The sequence below is a fragment of the Mobula hypostoma genome, chromosome 9, assembly GCF_963921235.1.
Source record: "Mobula hypostoma chromosome 9, sMobHyp1.1, whole genome shotgun sequence".
Taxonomy (NCBI): Eukaryota; Metazoa; Chordata; class Chondrichthyes; order Myliobatiformes; family Myliobatidae; genus Mobula; species Mobula hypostoma.
In genome coordinates, this window is record NC_086105.1 from 17752467 (window position 1) to 17778123 (window position 25657).

A 25657-nucleotide genomic window follows, 5' to 3' on the forward strand; every position below is an offset into this window, starting at 1 on the left:
ATTCATACTTATGATCCAGAACTAATATTTGTGTTTATATAGAATTTTGACAAAGAAAGTAATCCGAAAATGCTTGTAAGAACCAGAGAAGCAGAGGACAATATATACTTAATGATGCAAAATCAGAATAACATTGAAAATAATTTTTCATCTTCTTTCCACATGCAGATCATGTCCAGATTACCTTAAGAGTTTCACCTGATGTTGAACCTACTTCTAAGTCAACATGCACCAGTTTACCTTGGGAAATCAGTGGAGAAAAGAGTTAGCACCTTTAAGTTGCTGAGTGTTGACATATCGGTTGACCTGTTCTGGGCCCAGCACATACACATACGTTGTAAGGAAAGTGCACCAATTTCTTTATTTTCTTAAGAGGTTAAGGAGGTTCAACTTGTCACCAAACACTGGCAAACTTCTGCAGATGTACTGCTGGAAGTATCCTGTATGGCAACTCGAATGCACAGGAATACAAGAAGCGGCCGGGAGTCGCGGACGCAGCCCGATGCTTCGTGGGTGCATCCCTCCCTGCCATCAGTATTATTTACAGGAGGTGCTGCCTCAAGGCAGCAACATCCACTATCAGATCTGGGGCATGCCATTTTCTTGCTGCTACGATCAGACAGGAGATACAGAAGCATGAAGTCCCACACCACCAGGTTCAAGGAAAACAACTTCCATTCAAACATTCAGTTACAAAGACCATAAGACACAGGATCAGAAGAGCTTGCCTATCAGGTTTGCTCTGTCATTCCATCATGGCTGATGTATTATATCTCACAACCACATTCTTCTGCCTTCTCCCTGTAACCTTTGACACACTTATTAATCAAGAACCTATCAACCTCCACCTTAAATACACCCAATGGCTTGGCCTCTACGGCCCCCCGTGGCAATGAATTCCACAGATTCAACACCCTCTGGTTAAAAAAAATTCCTCATCTCCGTTCTAAGTGGATGCTCCTCTATTCTGAGGCTGTGCTCTCTGGTCCTAGACTCCCCCCACTGTAGGAAACATCCACTCTACCTAGGCCAGTCAACATTTGATAGAGTAGTGAGTGGAATCTCACTGAAACCCAAGTTCCAGCAGGTACAGGCCAAGAGCCATCAATCGATACTCATACGATAAGCCTTTCATTCCTGGAAACATTCTCATGAACCTCCTCTGAACCCTCTCCAATGTCAGCACATTCTGTCTTAAATAACGGGCCCAAAACTGCACACAATATTCCAAGTGAGGCCTCACCAATGCTGTACAAAGCCTCTACATCTCACCTTTGCTTTTACATTTTAGTCCTCACAACATTGCATCCTCACCAGACTCAACCACTGAAAACGGTGCTCAAACCAAACCAGCAACACAAGCCCATTCCATTTTTCAATTTCATAGACTTTCACAGAATGAAAAGGAAGTGAATACATTCTATATCAATATACCTTTTTTATTTTTGTAAATAGTAACTGTAACTCACTTGCTATGACACAGTGATGCTGGACCATTTTTGAAACATCTACCTCACTTGGTATTTAGATACAGCAACTCTTCAACTCAGTGATAATTCCATGCTTAGCCCATAAACTAATGCAATCTAATACGTATATGGGTACTGTGGGATTAGCTTATGTCCTCCTTATCAGTAGGATCCACATTGTACTTTCTCTTCCCTGATCTACTATGCCACTGGATTCTGATTTATTTCATTGAAGTAATCTTGTAGCTTCTTATAACCAATACAAAAATATCCCAGAATTAGCCAGGATGGAAAGAGGCCATCCTTAACATGCTAGCATAAGTTATCAGGCCCACACTTCTACGTTTTCCTCTTGATCTGGAGATTTATCATTTTAAGCAGAAATTCAATTCCTTATTCTTTGAAAGAATTGAATTAATTTTCACCCTTTCCAATGACATATATAACAAAAGAAACAACTCTCAACAATTAAATTTCTCCCCAAATATTTTGCCCTACTTGTTTTAAACTTGCCACACTCCCAAAGGTGATAACTCCCAAACCAAGCTTCATAACCACTCCCAAAATTCAGAATGCCAACATTAAATCTTCCCTCATCCTTCTCTATGAACAATCTTGATACTATTCCTTATTCAATCTTCTAATTCTTCATGCAATGAAATAATGTAATGAGATACTCATAAGTATCTTATCCTGACCTTACTTAAAACAAAGATGGCATCTTTAAAAGGATGTAACTGCAAGTGTTTTAATTGTAAAATACATCCTTTAAAATTACTCTGCAAAACTGGGATCTTAATTAAGCCCTCAAACATTTAATTGGAATATCAGAAAAAGGATGCAATGTTAAAAGAAACAGAAGAATATCAGTTCATCAAATAACTTGGTAAAAATTGGCCTATGATTATTGACACTAAACACATCACAAAGGTCGCCTGATAGTTGAAGTTACTTTTCATAGAAGTCAATGGAGCTGGATGATAATACATCTGCTTCACTTCTTCATTTAGGATTGGCTACCTGAGGCAAAATTTCTCTATTGTACTTAATAACATTCCAGTCAAAGACTATACTTATTGGAGAATCAGACCTATTGAAATCATAAAGATCATGCCAGATTTTTTGAAGAATAATTTAGATGGGCACTTTCCCTATAACCTTACATTTTTTTCCCCTTCAAATACAATCCAACTTTCTAAATTAAAAGCTGTGGCATTGCAGTATGAATAACAAAAGTATTTGTAGTGATGAGGCACAAGTATAACAAGATTGTGCTGATGTTACAATGATGAAATGTCTGTCCTAAAGTCAGAATGGTAGATAATTTGCAAACTTACTATTGATTTTCAAGATCTTCTTTCATATGTAAATACTGGGCTTTGTGAACCTGCACCGTTCACATGAACCAAGTTTGCTATGTTTCTCCAGTATATCCTGCAAATTCGGCAAACACACTGCACCCCTGTGGGATTAGCAACTGTGGAGTCCCAATCAAATACACTTCTCTGCCAACAACAAAATAAAAATCAAGTTGGTACAACTGAACTCATCAGGGCACAACAACTATTTTACCATATATCCAACTTCATTTTTATAGGATGTTGAAGGGGTTAAAATATTAAAGAATAGCACATTTTTACCTAGTCCTTGTACCCATGTTGTTGACAGGGTATGGGCCAATTAAATACCAGGTTAAAGGTGGCCCTCTAGAACAGTAATGTTTGTGTACTCAGCACGGTAATGCTCTAATGCTCTACTAGGCTAGAGGAAATTACTGTAAACTTTTCTTTGCTGGAGGCAAGTTGTTTTTAAACTGAAAATTAGATTATAAAGCATTACCTGCCGCCTGGATCATGGAAAAGAATAAACTGCTTGATCTACTGAAAGAATTATGAGTAGAGTAGGAGACTGAAGACCTTACAACAGGCGGTCCCGACCTTTTTATGCCATGGAGCCTTATCATTAACCAAGGGGTCTGTGGACTCCAGGTTGAGAACCCATGCCTTATGACAAGGGGAGCACAACTGAAAAAGCATCTTGATGTTATTCTTGTGACTGCTAAAAACAAAGACCCTCTGTTCATTTCCTCTTTGAGTCATTCACATGCTCAATTTCACAGATGTAAATTCCCAGTATCAAAATCCTGTTAACTCCCTTCTGTGTACGATATAGTATTTGCAACTGCAAAAAAAAAAAAAAAAATTTCATAATGTAAATAAAGAATTGCCCTCAACCTTCCCACAATATAAGCTCTGGGAGACGACAGGGCATGGAATGGTATATTTGTCAGAGTGCATAGGGTCATGAACTCTGCTCCCTACCCGCTGGCTTCAGAGTTGTGGGATCATATACAAGGATACAAGTTCTTTCATGGTTTAAAATTAGACTTCAAGCAATCAGCTGCAAGAGCCCAGACACCAAGAAGATGCAAGCAATACAGCTGCAAAATAAATATTTTCTTACCAGCTTCTTTATATCCTTCCTTGTAGCTGGTTCCTCCAGCTTGTGGTGGTAGAACAAGCTCATAACCATACTGATCAAAAATTTGCCGATATAATCGAAGGTCGGATGAACTAATGGAATTATATCCTCGTAGCACAACAGTTTTCTTGCGATTGTTGAAGCTATTAGATTCTGTGGGTTCAACCTGTTAAAGATTAAAGAGTCATTTAGCAATTATTTACAGTTTTAACTACAAGTATACATCTACATTCTTCAAAAGTTTTACATTCATATTGATACAAAGTGTGATTTAAACAGAAAACTAAAGAATAATGAGATTGTCATATTAAAATCTAGAATCAGCAGCCTTGAAGTTTAAGGGAATCATAGTCCTGGTGAGATTCATCTCAAAATAGGTTACCTGTGGATCATCTGGATTTCTAAATACTTCCATTGTGGATTACTAGAGTTCACTGTATATTGAAACTTCCTATATTTTGCAACAATTATCAGAGGGAATTGTATGAAGCCATTAAAAATCTTACACCACATATAACTAGATATCAGATATTGAATAAACTCTTCGAGCTTCCAGCCAGGTACAGGTATCGGTTTTAACCAAAGTTTCGATGACAAACTCTGCCATCTTCATCAGGGATGATGTTAGGCATGTCTAATCTGGTAGTATATATACCCCCATCATCCATCCCACTTGATTGGTTAGCTCTCCTCCAATCAGGTTTCCGCTGGCCCAACTTGTTTACAATCGAATTCAAAGTTCTTATTTAGAGCAAGACCTTCACCTTTGCTAAAAATTCTTTTTCTCTAGTTTTATTTCAATAGTTTCCTTCATCAGGCAGTCCCAAAAGCCACTGGCGCTGCACAGTAGCTTTGAGGCATCAAAGTCAATCTTATGGCCATTGAAAATACAATGTTCTGCTACTGCCGATTTTGCCAGGTAACCCAAACAGATACACCTCCTGTGCTCTTTGATGCGGGTTTCCACTGTGCGCCCCATCTGGCCAACTTACACTGCTCTGTATTCACATGGAATCCTGTAAACGCAGCCGTCCTGAGTCCCAGGTCATCACTGGCCCATATAAGCTGTGGTTTGAGCTTCCTTATGTGTTTGTGGATGGTATTAATCTGGTATTTCTTCAAGATCCTGGCAACCCTTCCAGAAACCATGGAAATGTAGGGATGGCAGATGGTAGCGACAGGTTAGGATTCCTGCTTTTTCTGTTGGCCCTTTTAAACTGTGCTTGAAATAAAACTAAAAAAGAATTTTAAGACAGACGAAGGACTTGCTTGAAGTAAGAATTGGAATTTGGTTATGAAGGCGGGACAGCAGAAACCCGACTGATGAGGACTAAACAATTAGGAGGGATGAACAATGGGGTATAAATACCAGCAGAGGAGCCATGCCTGGGCACCATTCCCGATGAAGATGGTAGAATTTTTCATTGAAACGTTGGTTAAAAATTGATATCTGTACCCGGCTGGAAGCCCGAGAAGAGTTTATTCATCATATAGGCCAGGAAAGCACGAGATCCTTTTTCCAGATACCATATATATTTTCAAAAAAATACAAGTCTTTCATGGTGACAATAATTAATAGATGTCTAAACTATTATTCACATGATAGATTTCTCTTGATTGCATTTGAATCCAATATGTTACAACCCATGTAGCAGCTTTGGAAAATCATGACAGCTTTGCTTTTCATTTTGATGTTATACGTAGAACATAGAATAGTACAGCAGAGTAAGGCCCTTCAGCCCACAATGTTGTGCCGACCTTCAAACCTAACTCCCATATAAGCCCCCATCTTAAATTCCTCCATATACCTGTCTAATAGTCTCTTAAACTTCACTAGTGTATCGGCCTCCACCACTGACTCAGGCAGTGCATTCCACACACCAACCACTCTCTGAGTGAAAAACCTTCCTCTAATATCCCCCTTGAACTTCCCACCCCTTACCTTAAAGCCATGTCCTCTTGTATTGAGCAGTGGTGCCCTGGGGAAGAGATGCTGGCTATCCACTCCATCTATTCCTCTTATTATCTTGTACACCTCTATCATGTCTCCTCTCATCCTCCTTCTCTCCAAAGAGTAAAGCCCTAGCTCCTTTAATCTCTGATCATAATGCATACTCTCTAAACCAGGCAGCATCCTGGTAAATCTTCTCAGTACCCTTTTCAATGCTTCCACATCCTTCCTATAGTGAGGCGACCAGAACTGGACACAGTACTCCAAGTGTGACCTAACCAGAGTTTTATAGAGCTGCATCATTATATTGTGACTCTTAAACTCTATCCCTCGACTTATGAAAGCTAACACCCCATAAGCTTTCTGAACTACCCTATCCACCTGTGAGGCAACTTTCAGGGATCTGTGGACATGTACCCCCAGATCCCTCTGCTCCTCCACACTACCAAGTATCCTGCCATTTACTTTGTACTCTGCCTTGGAGTTTGTCCTTCCAAAGTGTACCACCTCACACTTCTCCAGGTTGAACTCCATCTGCCACTTCTCAGCCCACTTCTGCATCCTATCAATGTTTCTCTGCAATTTTTGACAATCCTCTACACTATCCACGACACCACCAACCTTTGTGTCGTCTGCAAACTTGCCAACACACCCTTCTACCCCAACATCCAGGTCGTTCATAAAAATCACGAAAAGTAGAGGTCCCAGAACAGATCCTTGTGGGTCACCACTAGTCACAACCCTCCAATCTGAATGTACTCCCTCCACTCTCTGCCTTCTGCAGGCAAGCCAATTCTGAATCCACCTGGCCAAACTTCCCTGGATCCCATGCCTTCTGACTTTCTGAATAAGCCTACCATGTGGAACCTTGTCAAATGCGTTACTAAAATCCATATAGATCACATCCACTGCACTACCCTCATCTATATGCCTGGTCACCTCCTCAAAGAACTCTATCAGGCTTGTTAGGCACGATCTGACCTTCACAAAGCCATGCTGACTGTCCCTGATCAGACCATGATTCTCTAAGAATCTTTTCCAACAGCTTCCCCACCACAGATGTAAGGCTCACTAGTCTATAATTACCCGGACTATCCCTACTACCTTTTTTGAACAAGGGGACAACAGTCACCTCCCTCCAATCCTCTGGTACCATTCCCGTAGACAACAAGGATATAAAGATCCTAGCCAGAGGCTCAGCAATCTCTTCCCTCGCCTCGTGGAGCAGCCTGGGGAATATTCCATCAGGCCCCGGGCACTTATTCATCCTAATGTATTTTAACAACTCCAACACCTCCTCTCCCTTAATATCAACATGCTCCAGAACATACAACCTCACTCATATTGTCCTCACCATCAAGTTCCGTCTCATTGGTGAATACTGAAGAGAAGTATTCACTGAGGACCTCGCTCACTTCCACAGCCTCCAGGCCCATCTTCCCACCTTTATCTCTAATCAGTCCTACCTTCACTCCTGTCATCCTTTTGTTCTTCACATAATTGACGAATGCCTTGGGGTTTTCCTTTACCCTACTTGCCAAGGCCTTCTCATGCCCCCTTCTTGTTCTTCTCAGCCCCTTCTTAAGCGCCTTTCTTTCTTCCCTATATTCCTCAATAGACCCATCTGATCCTTGCTTCCTAAATCTCATGTATGCTGCCTTCTTCCACCTGACTAGATTTTCCACCTCACTTGTTACCCATGGTTCCTTCACCCTACCATTCTTTATCTTCCTCACCAGGACAAATTTATCCCTAACATCCTGTCGAAACATAACATTGAGAGGCCTTTTCCCGTCATTTTTAAAAATCTTGTCTTAAATAGAAGTCCTGCTTAATTCCACGTTCCCACATTTTGTCCATATCTTTTCCCAAAATTCCTGTTCAATCACTTCAACTGTGGAATGAGATTTCCCCACGTTTTCATGTAGTTTTTTCTAAATCCTGACAACGCTGAATTAAAAAAAACATTTCATCAGCCATGTAAATCTTTTGCCAAGTATTTTACATCTATCTTCTTTAAATATTAATTATTCAATCTAAGAGACCACTAATAACATTTTGGGGATTATGGGGAGCATCATCTTTTACCAGAAACTCAAATACCATCGCTACAGCAGCATGTCAGAGGCTTCCTTAGGCCCTTCAAGGCCTTGCCAACATCTACAAGGCACAAACCAGAAGCTTGAAGGAATAACACACACAAAATGCCAGAGGAACTCGGCACGCCAGGCTGTATCAATGGAAAAGATTGAACAGTTGACATTTTGGGCCAAGATCCTTCATCCAGACTGCATTAGTCGTGATGAAGGGTCTCGACCCAAAACATTGACCGTTTAGCCTTTTCCATGGATGCTGTCTGCCCTTCTGAGTTCCTCCAGCATTTTGTGTGTGTTGCTTTGGATTTCCAGCATCTGCAGACCTTCAAGCTTGACAGAATTCTTTCATCCACTGGATGAGAATTACACACATGACTCATTTAGTTCAACACAATCCAACACAACATAGCCTGCTTGCTAGTACCTCTTCAATTACCTTGAGCATTTATTTTCTCCATGACTGACGCAATGTAGTGGCAATGTGTTCTATTTACAAAATGTACTGCAATTGCTCACTCAGGCTATTTCAACAGCATTTCCCAATCACAAATCTCTACCACCAAGCAGAATCACATCTGAACACCAGCACCTTAAATCCTGGAATAACAATGTGCTGAGATCTTCACCAGAAGGACCACAGCAGCTTGATGAGGAAGCTCAGTATCATTTTTATTTGAGAAATATGGAATGCAGAATAAATACCACCCTTGCCATTAATGTCCAGATCCTAAAAGTGAACTAACAATTGCCATAATTTTCTGTACCAAAATTCTCTATTATATCAGTTAATAATTTCAATCTCCTTTTAAAAGGCATAGTACCTCTGCATAAATTGTAGCTAACGTTAATTGACAAACTGAAATGGTGTCTGGGGTAACACTCAGTACACACTCAGTGGCCACTTTATTGGTACATCTGCTTATTAATGCAAATATCTGATCAGCTAATCATGTGGCAGCAATTTGATGCCCAAAACATGCAGGCATCATCAAGAGGTTCAGTTGTTGATCAGACCAAACTTCAGAATTGGGAAGAAATATGATCGAAGTGATTTTGACTGTGTTGGTGCCAGATAGGGTGGTTTGAGTACCTCAAGAACAGCTGATAATCTGGGATTTTCATGCACAGCATTCTCTAGCGTTTACAGAGAGTGATGTGAAAAGCAAAAAAATGATCCAGTGAGCAGCAGCTTAGTGGGCAAAAATGCCTTGTTAATGAGAAAAGTCAGAAGAGAATGGCCAGGCTGGTTCAAGCTGACAGGAAGGTGACAATAACCCAAATAACCACATGTTACAGCAGCAGCGTGCAGAAGAGCATCTCTGAACACACAGGGCAAACCCTAAAATGGATGAGCTACAGTAGAGGACCACAAACATATACTCAGTGGCCTCTTTATTAGGTACAGGAGGTAGCTAATAAAGTGGTCGCTGAGTATAGATTATTGCCCTGAAGCAAAGATACTGCTAGAGAAACGAAAGGAAATCACAGGTGCTGTAAGTCCGAATAAGACATAGGAAACACGCAGCTCAGAAAACAATTGTGTCACTCACCGTAGATATTGCCTGACCTACTGAGTAATTCTGTAAATTTCTACTTTGATTTCAGAGAAACTTTCTGGTGGTCTTTCTGCTGGTACTTCTATCTAGGCATCCTATCCGTAACGCCAGGAGGTAATGTACATAAACTTAGATATTCTCAAGAGGTTATATAATTGCTCCTAAACTACTATACCATTGGTTAACTGAAGGATGACTGAGTAAGACTTTATACCATCACGCAGAGTAATGAAAAACAAGGTTCTATAAGTACACTTTTATTTTCCCTCCCAAGAGGAGCAATTTCTGAAAAATCAGAAGGAAATTTCAGTTGAGGAAGGATCTACCCCATTTTTGTTCACCTGTGTGGATTGTCACCTCTCTATCTCAATATTTAGTGGGCATTTCTGGTATTTTCTTCTATATCTTCGGAGAGGAAACACAAGAACAGGAGAAAATAGCAGGTGTGGGCTGTTTGGGGCCTTCAAACCAGCACTGCCATTTAATATGACTGCCTCAGCTGTACTGGTCTCAACTCTTCTTCACTGTCATACCTCTAATTCCTTGATTTAGGAGGCCAAGAACTTAACCCAGCAGCACTTCACTGGTCACCTCCCTGCAATCTGAAAAGAACCATTTTTTCCTACTCTGCTTTCGAGGAGAGAGCCAGTTTTCAATCCGTTCCGACACTTCCGCTAGCACCATGGGCACCAGTTTCTTATGTGGCACTATGCCAAATACTCTTTGGAAATTTAAATACTATCTTAACAGATTTCCCTTCATTGAGTCTCCCTATTACATTCACAGGGTTTGTGAAAATCTATCAAACTTGATTTACCTTTCATAAACCATGCAGAGTAGGGTTAAATATATTCAGCATTAGCCATTTCCTGTTTGTTTGTTCCATGATTACTGAATACACATGGGTGGAGACAGATTTCCTTATGTTCATTGTTACATAACTCTTAAATTCCTCTTTCACTTCTTTGAAAGTATGGTCTTTTATCCTGTTCTCAGAATTTGATTTAAATCAATAAATGAATTAAATTGGAGCACTAGTTTCCCTTATCCTGTGGATTTTTTTTTAAACTACTCCTGGAATACAAATGCTTCTTTAAGGAATGAAAGGTCATGTTTATCCTCCCTTTCTCCAGAACTGAACTCCCTCCAGTAGAGAACAACCATGAAGCTTGATCTGGCTATAGTCCTGGACAATAACACTAGAAAGTTAGGCACCATTTTTCCCCAATTGTAATTATTTAATTTAGACCATAAGACAAAGGAGCAGAAGTCGACCATCTGGCCCATCAAGTCTGCCACATTTTATCATGAGCTGATCCATTCTCCCATTTAGTCCCACTTCCCCGCCTTCTCACCATAACCTTTGATGCCCTGGCTACTCAGATACCTACCAATCTCTATCAATTTGAATTGTTATTGAGAGAATAAAGCAGCAAAATTAGATAATTTCCAATCATCATTCATATTTTTTGCAGCATTTTGATTAATAACTATTGGGAACAGTTTTAAATTGTGGTCACAAACTTATGTGCAAGAGAATGACAGAGCAAATAAGCAAGTATTCCCAACCAAAATGTATTTGTTAGAAGTTCCATGTGTTATTCAAAATAACTCAAGATGCAGAACTCAAAGACAGGAATATTATCTGATATATTAAACCTGTTCCTTTCATGTGAAAAGTCACTGAACTGAGTGTGTTACTGTACCTTGGTCATTTAGGTATCAGGAGAGATCATTTCACACAAATATTTTGCTTTTCATTATAAAATGAGGAAAATTATGCCAATCAATATTAGGTTAACGTTTGCTAAGAGAGAAAGCCAAGTTCATTCTTGAAGTGTCATATGACTTTTCATTTTACTTCTTCAGGAGGAAGTTGCTACAGTAAAACCCAATAATCCAGCATCCTAGTGCCAGGTTAGTAGATTTTCCACACTGCTAGACATACTGTACTGTGCAAAAGTCTTGGGTGTATATATATACACACATATATATATACATACATACACACACACACACACACTAGAGTGCCTATGACATTTCCACAACACAGTGCTGTAAATGTTTCCATTGCATTTTTACCCCCATATTACATAACAATGCATAGTTGGGTGAACTCTTCAAAATTTTGCAGGTTCTCATTTTCAGACAGGAGTTTGTTCGGAGATGGCTGCAGGCTCAGGAGCTGAGTAGAATGTGTCTGTCCCCATCCCAGCTCCGGACACATACCCAAACCATAGTCCTAACCCCTGGCTCTGGTCGCACTTAGGTGTGCCGGTCACACAGCAGAGGCAGGTTATGAACAAATGATATACCAGATTACCAAAGTAAAACTGCACTAAATGAGGGACGGTTGCAATGATTGGAGTTGGGTGAGAGAGTATTCACAGGGGAGTACTAGACCTGGATAGGATGGCAAAGGGGAATGTGGGAAACATGGCCTCTCTTCAATGGACAACGGACACCATCCACTTTAGAGGACTTGCCCAGGAAGTAATATTCTGGACTGAATAGTCACACATTGAGAAGCTTGCAAACTTTTGTGTCTGCTCTGGCTGTTCCTGTAACAGCAAGGTAGAAGATGAATTCAACAAGCAGAACATGCTGGAGGAACTCAGCAGGTCAGGCAGCATCCGTGGAAATGAAGAGTCAACGTTTTGGGCCAAGACCCTTCATCAGGACTGAAGAGGGAAGGGGCAGAGGCCCTATAAAGAAGGTAGGGGGAGGGAGGGAAGGAGAAGGCTGGTAGGTGCCAGGTGAAAAAGCAGGAAGGGGAAAGATCAAGGTGTGGGGAAGGGGAACTAGGGAGGGGACAGGCAGGAAAGGTGAAGGAGGAGTAGCAGGAAAGCACAATGGGTAGTAGTAGGAGGCGGAGCCATGAGGGAGGTGATAGGCAGCTGGAGGAGGGGGCAGAGTGAAACTGGGATGGGGGAAGGGGAGGGAATTACCAGAAGTTGGAGAAATCAATGTTTATGCCAAGGTGCTGGAGACCACCCACTTCATCTCTGCTTCACATTCCCATTCGGATATGTCCATACATGGCCTCCTCTACTGTCATGATGAGGCCAAACTCAGGTTGGAAGAGCAACACCTCATATACTGTCTGGGTATTCTCCAGCCCCTTGGTATGAACATTGAATTCTCCAACTTCCGGTAATTCCCTCCCCCCTATCCCTATGTCACTCTGCCCCCTCCTCCAGCTGCCTATCACCTCCCTCATGGTTTCACCTCCTTCTACTACTCATTGTTCTTCCCCCTATTCCTTCTTCACCTTCCCTGCCTATCCCCTCCCTGCTTCCCTTCCGCCACCCCTTTATCTTTCCCCTTACTGGTTTTTCACCTGGCACCTACTAGCCTTCTCCTTCCTACCCTCCCCCCACCTTCTTTATAGGGCCTCTGCCCCTTCCCTCTTCAGTCCTGACGAAGGGTCTCAACCCAAAACGTTGACTGTTCATTTCCACAGATGCTGCCCGACCTGTTGAGTTCTTCCAGCGTGTTGCTTTGACCCCAGCCTCTGCAGAGTACTTTGTGTTTAAGCAGGTGAAGTCTTCTCTCCCCTTTTCAAGCTTGGAGCTTTCTGAGCTTCCTGAAGTAGTAGTAATAGCAAAATGAAATTGGAATCAGAACCAGGTTTATCGTCACTAACATGCTCCGTGAAATTTGCCGTTTTCTCACTTGTTGCTTTGCTTTTTGGACGTCGTCTTCCACAGAGATGTGGTAGAGATCAGCAGCCTGGAATGACTGAGGAAAGGAAGCCAAGAATAACTGTGACCTGTGACCCTGATCTTCACAGGTAGAACAGTACAGACAAAACTACATTTGAGATCGTAGATTGTAGTGAGGACTAGAATTCAGTTTGAGTATGACTTCTTCAAATAGTATGGTCTCAAGGGATAACAAATTAGTAAAAGCTGAAAAACCTGAGTAAATAGATTTTTTCCCCCCCAGAGTAGTGAAGTTTAAAAATTGCACCAGAGACAGATGTTGCATTACTGTTGGGATCTCTTAGAAAATTTCATGCTGGAAAACATGTGTGGGCTGAAAACAAAATCACCCCAAAATTTTGCCCTAAGACACTTAGAATGATCACAATGTTGTTCTCTAATAGGGGTTCCAACCTCAGGTCCACAGACCCTTTGGTTAATGGTAGGGATTCATGGCATGAAAAGGGTGGGAGATTTGAGCATTGCAAGGGATTTCTAGCTGTAAGCTTGCTGTGGCATACAACTGTTCTGCTGTCTTCCGAAAAGTAACACAAATGGTGGATGAAGCTTAGAACAAGATTTGAGCGGTCCATATTTTCTTGTTCTCTATATCTCGGGGAGATGCTACAAAGAAAAGAATACTGACAAAATGCCACAAACCTCTTTCCTCGCCTACAAACAATGCTGTAGAATTTTCAAAAGGTACAGTGGTCCCCTACTCAACATCTTATCTGAAATGCATTTCCATTGACAATTGAAATCCTGGACAAATTTTAATTATGCCCTTAAGCATTTGCGTGGGACCCAAACACACCCATCTTCCACTTCAGACTGAGTTAACCCCCCTCTTATATATTACCCATCATTTGCAGTGATATATACATCTAGTCTTGGATAGAATTAAATGCTCTGATACAGCTCTCTGGGAGGGAACAAAAATGCAGAGTCCATTACACACAAATATGAAAACTGATGCCCCAGTGTTTACATTAATCCAGACAATTCTATAACAAAGAAGAAAAACCTAACTAATGCAGTCCTTTCCTACATAGGAAAAGCATAATTAGCATAATTATCCTTGCAATTAAATTGGGAAATGATTGCCATTGCAAACCTACCCTAGAAGCTAGTACTTCACTAAACTAAGTTCTGCAATATTTCGTTTCATTCAGTTTCTGAAAGTAAATGTTGTGTTGGAAGTTTGAAAGCACAGATCTTTAATATTCTTGGCAAGCCCTTTGTTTAAACAAAGTGATCCCAGTGGTTTTTTCTGAAGGACTGTTCTAACAGAGGCTGAGATTGCATGAGTACAAGTACTTTGTAGCACAGTCCAAGATCTGCCCACCTTATGAATTCAAAGTTATCTGATGACCAGGAGTTACCGCATGCACCACAGAAATATAAACATGAAGCTTATGTTCTACAGCCAGAAAAATGTTCAACCCCAAATTACAACCCATTCCCATGCAGCATAATCCAGCAATTCCCGATAAGATAAACAGCTCTTTCCTTTCCAGTCCTGATGAAGAATCTTGGCTTGAAATGCCGATCATTTCCATATATGCTGCCTGATCTGAGTTCCGCCAGCATTTTGTGTGTGTGCAGCTCAATTTTATATTGGCCAGTCAATCAGAACAGTTAAAATATCTCTTTTTGTCTTTGAGAAGTCATCCAAGCAACTTTATTCCAAAACAAATATCTACACAATATTAAATATTAGAGGATTTAAATCTTACTCCAAACAGTCTCTTATGAGAAATATTTTCAGATTTTATATTATTTGTATTCACCATCACAAAATCTGAGAAATAAAGGCAGAAAATGAAGTAAGTTCTCAACAATTCAGGTTGAAACTTAATCTGAAAAGTTAACTCTTTCTCTTCCTACAGAGGAATTCTGACCTGCTGAATATTTTCAAAATGTTTTGTTTTTATTTTAGATTTCCAGCATCTACATTTGTTTTTATTTTTTAAATCTGACAGACTTGTATTATTACTTAGTTTGTACACATTTCAATTCATTTTTAATTATGTGCCTTGTAGTACAAACATAATTCGCCATTTATATATGTTTCTGTTTATTCCATTTATATGGTGTGGGGTTTAAAGTGCGCTGCTTCGAAGTTTAACTGCTCCAACCAAACCAGCAGAAATGAGTTTTGATGTATTTATCAAAATAGTGCAAAGCCATTGTTGATTGTAAAACACTTTTGGATTCACAAGTGGAATCAAAAGGAAGGGGAGCCCATTTCAGCATACATTTCTGAACTGAAGAGATTGTCTGAACATTGTCAGCTTGGTAATGGGGTTAATGATACACAGAGGTCATTTACTTTGTGGAATCTTAAAAGAAAGCATTCAAAAATGGCTCCAGCTGAAGCAGAGCTTACACTGAAAAGAGCAGTGGAAATCACGGATCAATGGAAACTGCAGTCAGAGATGCAATTGAGTTGCAGCAAGGAATGAAAATGAGTGTGAATAAAATTGCATAGTCTAAACAGAAACTGGTCTGGCCAAACAAATTTTGTTACCATTCTGGCAGGGGTTCATACACCAAACAGATGCAGATTTAAAGATGAAACTTGCAGAAAATGCAACAAAGCAGGACACATATAAAGTGCATGACAGGCAGAAAAAAGTTAATGGACTGCATAGGGAAGAGAAAAAGCTAAAAGTTCAAGTTGCAGTTCCAAAAGAGCACTAATCTGCATGCTGTTGATGACAAATCTGATAATGATGAGAGTGAGACAGAATTGTGTAGCCTTAAGATTTACAATGTGGAAGTTAACAATAGACAAGCAACATGGTTTATTCCAGAAGTGAATGGCAAATTAATTAAAATAGAATTGGACACTGTTTCAGTCATTCCACAAAATGAGTTTGAATGACATTTCAAAGATACTGTACTGAAGCCGGAAGATATCCAACTGTGAGCTTACATATACTGGAGAAAAGATAACTCCTATGGGAATAAGCAACACACATAAAATGCTGGAGGAACTCAGCAGGCCAGGCAGCATCTATAGAAGAGTAAACAGCCAACGTTTTGGGCCAAGGCCCTTTTTCAGTATAGGCAAATTTTCCTGGGGGAATGAAATTTGTGACAATGAATTACAAAAAAAACAGCGAGCCACGTTGATATTGCATGTGGTAAAAAAAAACAAACAAGAGGACCAACATTGTCCGTATATGAGTGGGAGAGACAACTACAACTTGATTGGAGATCCATCCACCATTTGCATGCCACATCCCCTGCATTGAAGCTAACTGAAAGTGAAATAAGAAATGTACTAGACGATGCCACAACTGTCTCGACGCCGATCACCATGAACCATTGCCCCACAGAGAACAAATAGCCTCCGTGTCTCTGGTTGGAAAGCATATTGAACCAATGAAGGACCATGCTGCTCAGAGGGATCAAGAAAGTGACGAATGGTCCAACTACAACAGTTTTCGTAGGCACCATGCCCGAGAAAACTTCTGGTATGTTCATCAGGCAGTTACTTGCACAATGTGACCTGGTCTCAAGCTGGAAGAGAGTTCAAGAAGCGTCAGAAAAGTTGCAAGCATTCAGCTGTTGAGTATAAAGAACCACAATCAAGTTTAAGTTTATTGCATGAACTTCAAGTGGGAGGAAAAAAAAGTTGCATGTAAAAGTAGATGCAAAGACCAAAGCCCAGCTGGATGAATGGAAGGCCAAAAAGAAGGGACTCAATGGAGATATGAAAATAGGGGATTTGTCAAATGATGCGGTGGATGAGGAGACCAAGAGGAGAGATCAGACTATAAAGGAAGCAATAGAAGGATTAATAAGAGGATTCTCCAGTGAACTAAATGCACCTTCCCAAGATCACGAAGATACGGGAGGCAAGAGATGGTGAGAAAGAACATGAATGAGAAAGACAATGGTGTAAAGGAGAAGGAATGTGAAAAAGCAAAAGGAAGGGATCAAAGTAGATTCAGAGAAACAAAAGGAGAAGAAAGGTATTCAGAAATGTCACAACCACTTCCTGCAGTTTAGTCAACTTCTACAACCACCACGGAGGAGGCTCCAAAACTTGAGATTGTTTCAGAGCCTCAGCTTTCAACCTGCCAAAGGGTGATCCAACTTGTCAAGAAAAACGTTATCCCACAAAAGAAATGCAACACAGCAACGAAATCTTTAAGCCTGATAGGGACAATTTAAAATTTATTACACTATGGATGTCTGTATATGGTATTTATATAATATAGTATAATGAGTCTTTAGTTGAGGTACATTCTCTATTGAGTTGGAGTTTATAGTTAAGCAGGGAGGAGTGTTGTGTATTTAATATTTCAATAATTTTGCTCATTCAAATAATTCATTATGGGTTATATATAAAAATGTTATTTGCATACATCATGCTACAAGCACACCTCGCTTAAAAGTAAACTAGAAATTACACCCGTATTTTGGACTTTGGTGTCTCTGTTGCATCAGTTTAATGTTTTGAAGGTACAAAAAAATAGCACTCCACGGGTTCCCTCCCACAGTCCAAAGACATACCTAATTGGTAGGTTAATTGGTCACTGCATATTGTCCCATGATTAGGCAAGGATTAAATCAGCGGATTGCTGGGTGGCACGGCTTGCAGGGCCAGAAGGGTCTATTCTGCACTGTATTTCAATAAATAAAAGTTAACAGAACTTTCAGTGTAACTACAGAAATACAAGGCCCTGCCTAACATAATTCCATGGAAATAATTCTAAGCTGAAGTGGGAAAAATAGTGCAACTAGAATTACTGCTTCACTAAAAATATATTTTCAAAGATATATTCAATACTGCAGTTTCAATTGATGTCATGGAATCTCATTTCTTCTTGAGAATGGGCTCAATAGCAAACTTATTTGATTGAAACAAACTATTTAATCACTTTAAAGTTGCTACACTAAGATTCCTACTGTAAATGAAACAAGTGAACGCAGATGCCTGAGAGCAATGTGATATTCACACAGTAGGGATGGGAAAGCCATTATATTGGCTTCACAGTTCTTATATCATTCACCCAACTTTCAGCTTCCTGTTTGACGTTTGTGCGTTTTATAAAGGAAAGAGCTGTATCATAAACAGCGACTGCTTTCTGGTAACCATTTTAAATCCAGCCACTGATCATTAGTTCAACTATGTATTCAAAACCAACAGCCACGGTACATTACTGATGTGTGAATTAAAATATTCTGAAGTAACAAATTGCAGAATTTGGGGAGGCACAGTTGTGCAGAAGTTAGAGCTGACCGCGGATGATTCTAGGCGGAGTTTGCACATTCTCTCTGTGACCATGCGATTTTCTTCAAGTGCATCAATATCCTCCCATACCCTGAGGATAGCGCAGTAAACCAGCCACCAGGACATTAACCTGCATGAAGGTTGGGTGGCAGGGGACCTGTGGGAGAGATGAAAAGATTGCTGATGTACTCGAGAGGGGGGACAGAGGGGAAAGAGAAAAAAGGAGAATATTTTAATTGGGCACCACAGTAGCGTAGTTGTTAGTTCGACACCATTACAGCACAGGGCACCCCCCAATGGAGTATGTATGACCTCCTTGTAGAATATACAGGTTTTCTCCAGGTCCTCCGGTTTCCTCCCACAGTCCAAAGATGTATCAGGTTAATTAGTCATTGTAAATTGTCCAGTAATTAGGCTGGGGTTAAATCGGGCTGAGGACATGTTGTGAGCAGTGTGGCTCGAAGAGTCAGGGATACAGGGAACAATGGAATATTGCAAGAGACAGCACGCAAAGGTCAGCCTAATAGGCTCCTTCTAATTCATAATATGAAAGAACATTTTCATAAAATTGATTTTGTAAATAAAATCAATATATTCAGGAAAAAATTCTTTGTTTTCACAGTGACTGATGTTAAATGCAACATTTAGTTTTTTTTAATTTCATGCCAGCATCCAGAAATACAAATACTTGCATATATTAACTTGAAAGCATATTGACTACCATTTTACTGCTGCTCTTTAAATGAATTCTCCATTAAAGGTTAGCATTTTAGCCACTTCAATTTTAACAAAAGCAGAACCTGATCAAAATGAAACATCTTCAAAGTAAACTATTGTAGTTTCCTGCAGTACACGACATCTGTAGGTACAGTAAACTACAATAGTTTACTTTGAATGTGAAAGTAATTATTAACTGCACAAGATTAAAACCGGACCAGATTTGAAAAGCTATGACAGAATTATTTTGTAACAAAACCTACAAGATAACAACATATCAATTTTGGAAATACAGGTATATTCTGAAACACCATTCTACCTGAAATACACAAGACCCTGAGGACTGTTGATAGGATGGCTATGTAGAGAATTCCTCTCTCCAATATAGAATGAGAAAACACCATTTAAAAACAAGGATAAACCATTTAGACAGTAAGTGATTATGGCACATAGCAAGTCTTTGGAACCCTCTACCTGATTTAGAAATATAGAAAACCTACAGCACAATACAGGCCCTTCGGCCCACAAAGTTGTGCCAAACATGTCCTTACCTTAGAAATTACTAGGCTTACCCACAGCCCTCTATTTTTCTAAGCTCCATGTACCTATCCAAAAGTCTCTTAAAAGACCCTATTGTATCTGCCTCCACCACCGTTGCCAGCAGCTCATTCCACGCACTCACCACTCTCTGCGTAAAAAACTTACCCCTGACATCTTCTCTGCACCTGCTCCCCAGCACCTTAAACCTGTGTCCTCTCGTGGCAACCATTTCAGCCCTGGGAAAAAGCCTCTGACTATCCACATGATCAATGCCTATCATCTTATGCAGTACACCTCTATCAGGTCACCTCTCATCCTCGTCCACTCCAAAGAGAAAAGGCTGAGTTCACTCAACCTATTCTCATAAGGCATGCTCCCCAATCCAGGCAACATCCTTGTAAATCTCCTCTGCACCCTTCCTATGGCTTCCACATCCTTCCTGTAGTGAGGCAACCAGAACTGAGCACAGTACTCCAAATGGGGTCTGACCAGGGTCCTATATAACTGCAACATTACCTTTCGGCTCCTAAATTCAATTCCACAATTAATGAAGGCCAATACACCGTATGCCTTCTTAATCACAGAGTCAACCTGCGCAGCTACTTTGAGTGTCCTATGGACTCAGGCCTCAAGATCCCTCTGATCCTCCACACTGCCAAGAGTCTTACCATTAATACTATATTCTGCCATCATATTTGACCTACCAAAATGAACTACCTCACACCCATGAGTTGAAATCCACCTGCCACTTCTCAGCTCAGTTTTGTCCGCTGTAACCTCTGATAGCCCTCCACACTATCCACAACACCCCCAACCTTTGTGTCATCAGCAAATTTACTAACCGATCCCTCCACTTCCTCAACCAGGTCATTTATAAAAATCACGAAGAGTAAGGGTCCCAGAACAGATCCCCGATGCACACCACCAGTCTCCGACCTCCATGCAGAATATGACCTGTCTACAACCACTCTTTGCCTTCTGTGGGTAAGCCAGTTCTGGATCCACAAAGCAATGTCCCCTTGAATCCCATGCCTACTTACTTTCTCAGTAATCCTTGCAAGGGGTACTTTATCAAATGCCTTGCTGAAATCCATATACACTACATCTACTGCTCTTCCTTCAATGTGTTTAGTCACATACTCAAAAAATTCAATCAGCTTTGTAAGGCACGACCTGCCCTTGACAAAGCCATGCTGACTATTCCTAATCATATTATGCCTCACCAAATGTTCATAAATCCTGCCTCTCAGGATCTTCTCCATCAACTTACCAACCACTGAAGTAAGACTCACTGGTTTATAATTTCCTGGGCTATCTCTACTCCCTTTCTTGACTAAAGGAACAACATCTGCAACCCTCCAATCCTCCAGAACCTCTCCCATCCCCATTGATGATTCAAAGATTGTCACCAGAGGCTCAACAATCTCCTCCCTCGCCTCCCACAGTAGATTTGATGGCAAAAGCAGAGTAGTTGATTATTAAGGCAGAACTAGGTAGATACATACTTGAGAGTTCCTGTATACATTTAAGATTGTGTTAAAGTTGGAAAGTTCCATACAGAAACAGGCGCTTCTGCCATCAAAAGCAGCATTGACTGACCATTTCACTCCACAGACGCTCCCTGACCTGTTGAGTTTTTTGTGACCTGCTCAAGACTTCCAGCATCACATCAGGGGCAATTTATATGCAGTATACCAACCAACCTGTGAGAGGAAATCAGAGCTAATGGCAGAAATTGGATGAAATTACAGGGAGAACACTGCATCTCTACACAGCTAGCACAGGACTGAACCCAGGTCATTCGGGTCAGGGGAGCAGTTAGGCAGCAGCGCTGAGGGCTGCCGGGAGCAAGTATTGATAAACTTCACCTTCAGCAGGCCCAAACTGACCACCTCCACTATCAAAGCATTTCTGCTCTCCATTTCCCCCATTTACTTCCACTTCCAGCACCCTTTCCTCCTCTTGTCACAGGTTAAATAAAGAGCACTAGAGTGATATTTAACTCAAGTAGTTGATGGTTATAAAATACTATATTTAATACACAATGATAATGTGCATTACCTACAATATAATGGTAACAATAACTGAAAAACAAATGCTTTTTTTACTTCTACCACTCACTACTGATCAATTGCAAGTGCTCAGCAGAACAAAGCAATAACTGCTATGCAGAATAAACTTGCAATGATAAGTGGAATGAAGAAGCATACCCAAAATATCGAAAGAACTCAGCAGGCCAGGCAACATCTAGGATAAGGGCACAGTCAATGTTTCGGGCTGAAGCACTCTGGCAGGACTCCAAAGGGTGTTGTCCTGAAACATTGACTGTGCTCTTTTCATAGATGCTGCCTGGCCTGCTGAGTTCCTCCAGCATCGTGTGTGCATTGGTCCGATTTCCAGCATCTGCGGATTCTCTCGTTTGTGAATGAAGAAACATGTTCAGCAGAGTAAAGGAGGAGGGAAGGCTGCATTTCTCTAGCACATCTTCTGAACTTAACCTGTGCCAAAGCATTGTACAGCCAAGGAAATTAGTCACTATTGTAACACAGGGAAAAGTGAGCATGTAGCAAACTTTCACAGATAGAAATGAAATAAACTGCAATATTAAACATGAACCAATATCCCTCCTAAATGCAAGCATCCAAGAGAAAAGTTCCCAATCTGGTGCCCACGGACACCTTGGTTCAGGGAGGGGTCCATTGCATAATAAAGGTTGGGAACCTCTTATCTAAGAGTTTAAATAGACATGTTTTGAAATCATGTATAAAAATTAACTCATCTGACAGGGAGTTACTCTCAGTGCAGGACTGATGGGGCAGTGTAGATTATGTACGCAAACCTCTAGACAGGGCCTTTTAGTGTGTGAGAATGTTACTAGTAAGTCACGGTTAACAAGTCATGAATTAAACCTGTTGGCATTACCCATGTGATTTGTTATTTTTGGCTTTTCGCAGCTTTTTAAAAACTCCTGAGCAAAGGATCTGCAAAGTTACAGTTTGCTTCAGAGGTGATCTTTGCTGTACTTGATTGAACTGTGATCGGTTATTTTAAATAGCTCACACAATTTTACAAATTTCTGAAGCTTCTCATCCAACGTGTATTGAGAACTTGACCTTCCCAATCTTTAATTTCCTTCCCCTTCCCAACCCTGATCCAAACTGGTCTAGATAGCACGAGTTGAAAAACAGCAGACCAGTGTGGGGCGGTGCACTTTGGGAGGACAAACTAGGCTAGGACTTGCACAGTAAATGGTAGGGCACTGAGGAGTGCAATAGAATAGAGGGATCTGGGAATAAAGATCTACAATTCCTTGAAAATTGCACTACAGTTAGATAGGGTCATAGAGAACTTTTGACACATTGGCTTCATACATCATATTACTGATTCCAGGAGTTGGGGTGCTATGTTGAAATTGTAGAACACATTAGTGAGGTTTAATTTGGAGTATTTTGTGCATTTCTGGTCACCCACATACAGGAATGATGTACTGTAAATAAGATTGAAAGAGTGCAGAGAAAATTTACAAGGATGTTGCTGGGACTTGAGGACCTGAGTTATAGGGAAAGTTTGAATAGGTTGGGACTTCATTGTCTGGAATGTAGGAGATCTGACAGAGGTATACAGAATTATGACTGGTATAGGTAGAGTAAATACAAGCAGGCTTTTTCCACTGAGGTTAAGTGAGACCACATCTTGAAGTCATGGGTTAACTGTGAAAGGTGAAATGTTTAAGGGGAACAAAAAGGTGGAATCTCTTCACTCAGAGGGTGGTGAAAGTGGTAGATGCAGGTTTGATTTCAACAGTTAAGTGAACCTTGGATAAGTTCATTGATGGGAGGGGTACAAAGGGCAATGGGACCAGGTATAGGTCAAATGGGACTAGGGAAAATAATACCATTATGTGGTTTAGATGGGCCAAGGGCCTGTTTTACTGTGCTGCAGTGTTCCATGTCAAGTTGCAAAAGGAACAGAATGATCTAGCACAGAAACAGGCCCTTCGGCCCACAATCATGTGCCAAACCAATTCAATTAGCAAACCAAATGGACAACCAGACGAATTCCTTCTGCCCAGACAATGTCCATATTCTTCCTTTTCGCTCATTCATCTGCCCACCAAATGCCTCTGCCACCACCCCAGACAGCGCATTGCAGGCAACCACTGTGTAAAAAACTTACCCCCTCTCACCTTAAATGCATTTCAACCTCAGGAAGATGCTGCCTGTCTACTCTGTCTATGTCTCTCAATCTTATAAACCTCCATCAGATCTCTCCTCAGCCTCTGCCACTCCAGAGAAAACAACCCAACTTTTTCCAACCTCTTGTAATAGCACATGGCTTTTAATCCAGGCAGAATTGTGGTAAACCTCTTCTGCACCGTCCCCAAAGCCTTTATTTCCATCCTTTAATGTGGTATACAATACTCCAGATGCAGCCTAACTAGAGTTTTATGAAGTTCCAACATAACTTCCTCACTTTTGAACTCAGTGCCTCCATTAATATCAGCAAGTGTACCATACGACTTCTTAACCACCCTATCAACCTGTGTAACCACTTTCAGAGAGCTATAAACTTGGATCCTCTGCTCAGTACATTGTTAATGGTCTTGCCCTTATCAGTGTACTCTCTCTTTATATTTGACCTAGCAAGGTGAAACACCTCACATCTGGCTGGGTTAACCACCATCTATCTTTTCTTCCCCAACATCTGCAACTGATCTATATCCCACTGTATTCTTTGCCAGTCTTCTATGCTATCCACAACACCAATCTAAAATTTCATCTACAAAGTTACTAACCCATTCATGTACATTTTCATCAAGATCATTTATATACATCACAAATAGCAAAGGAAATTTAATTTCATTTGGTATTCAATTCACCATACATTTGATTTTCATAGCAATTTAAAAACACAATGTTCAGCCCATTAAAATGGATTCATTCTAAATTCTGTGCCTTCAAATAATGGCTTAGATTGGCAAGTCCTGTGTCATCCTAATTGCTGTTCTTCACTGCTTTTCAATGACATAGTATCCCTTAGATAGATAATTTATTAACCCCTAAGGAAATTATAGCGATAGTAGTATTACTACAAGTGCACAGATACACAAATATAGGAAGAGAAGAAAGAACAAACAGTCTAACAGGAGGGAGTCATCACTCCCCCAGCTATAGGTTGACTCATCATAGAGCCCAATGGCCAAGGGTAAGAATGACCTCAGAGTGCTTTTTGGAACAGCACAATTGTCTTAGTCTATTAATAAAAGTGTTCCTCTGTTCAGCCAAGGTTGCATGCAGAGGATGAGAAACAGGGTCTAGAATTGCCAGGATTTTCCATAGGGTCCTTTGCTCTACCACAGGCTCCAGTGTGTCCAGTTTGACTCCTATAACAGAGCCAGCCTTTCTAATCAGTTTATTGAGCCTGTTGGCATCACCCGTGTTGATGCCATTGCCCCAGCACACCACCACATAGAAGATTTCACTGGTGACAACAGACTGGTAGAACATCTGAAGGAAAAGCCTGCATACTCCCAAGGACCACAGTCTCCTCCTAATGTAGAGGTGATTCTGGCCCTTGTACACAGCCTCTGTGTTGGTGTTCCACTCAAGTCTGTCATCCAGATGAACCACCAGGTACTTGTAGGTCCACACAACATCCATGTCCTCACCATCAATAGTAACAGGGAGCAGTGCAGGTTTAGTCTTCCTAAAGTCCATCACCATCTCCTTTGTCTTACTGATTCAACTTGCACCATTTGACAAAGTCCTCCACCAGGGCCCTGTATTCATTTGCCTGTCCTCCCTTTATACACCCAACTATTGCTGAGACATCAGAGAATTTCTGCAGATGACATGACTCAGTGTTATATCTAAAGTCTGGGTTATACAGGGTAAG

General features: G+C 40.7%; 1 protein-coding gene across 2 annotated transcripts in view; it reads right to left on the minus strand.

Moving 5' to 3' along the window:
- cped1 (cadherin-like and PC-esterase domain containing 1) overlaps positions 1–25657 on the minus strand; it is a 279186-nt gene that overhangs the window by 248613 nt on the left and 4916 nt on the right. For both annotated transcript variants that reach the window (XM_063057813.1, XM_063057812.1), the window contains exon 2: positions 3933–4116. In XM_063057813.1, coding sequence (XP_062913883.1) covers positions 3933–4116 — 184 coding nt within the window. The remainder of the gene's footprint in view (positions 1–3932; positions 4117–25657) is intronic.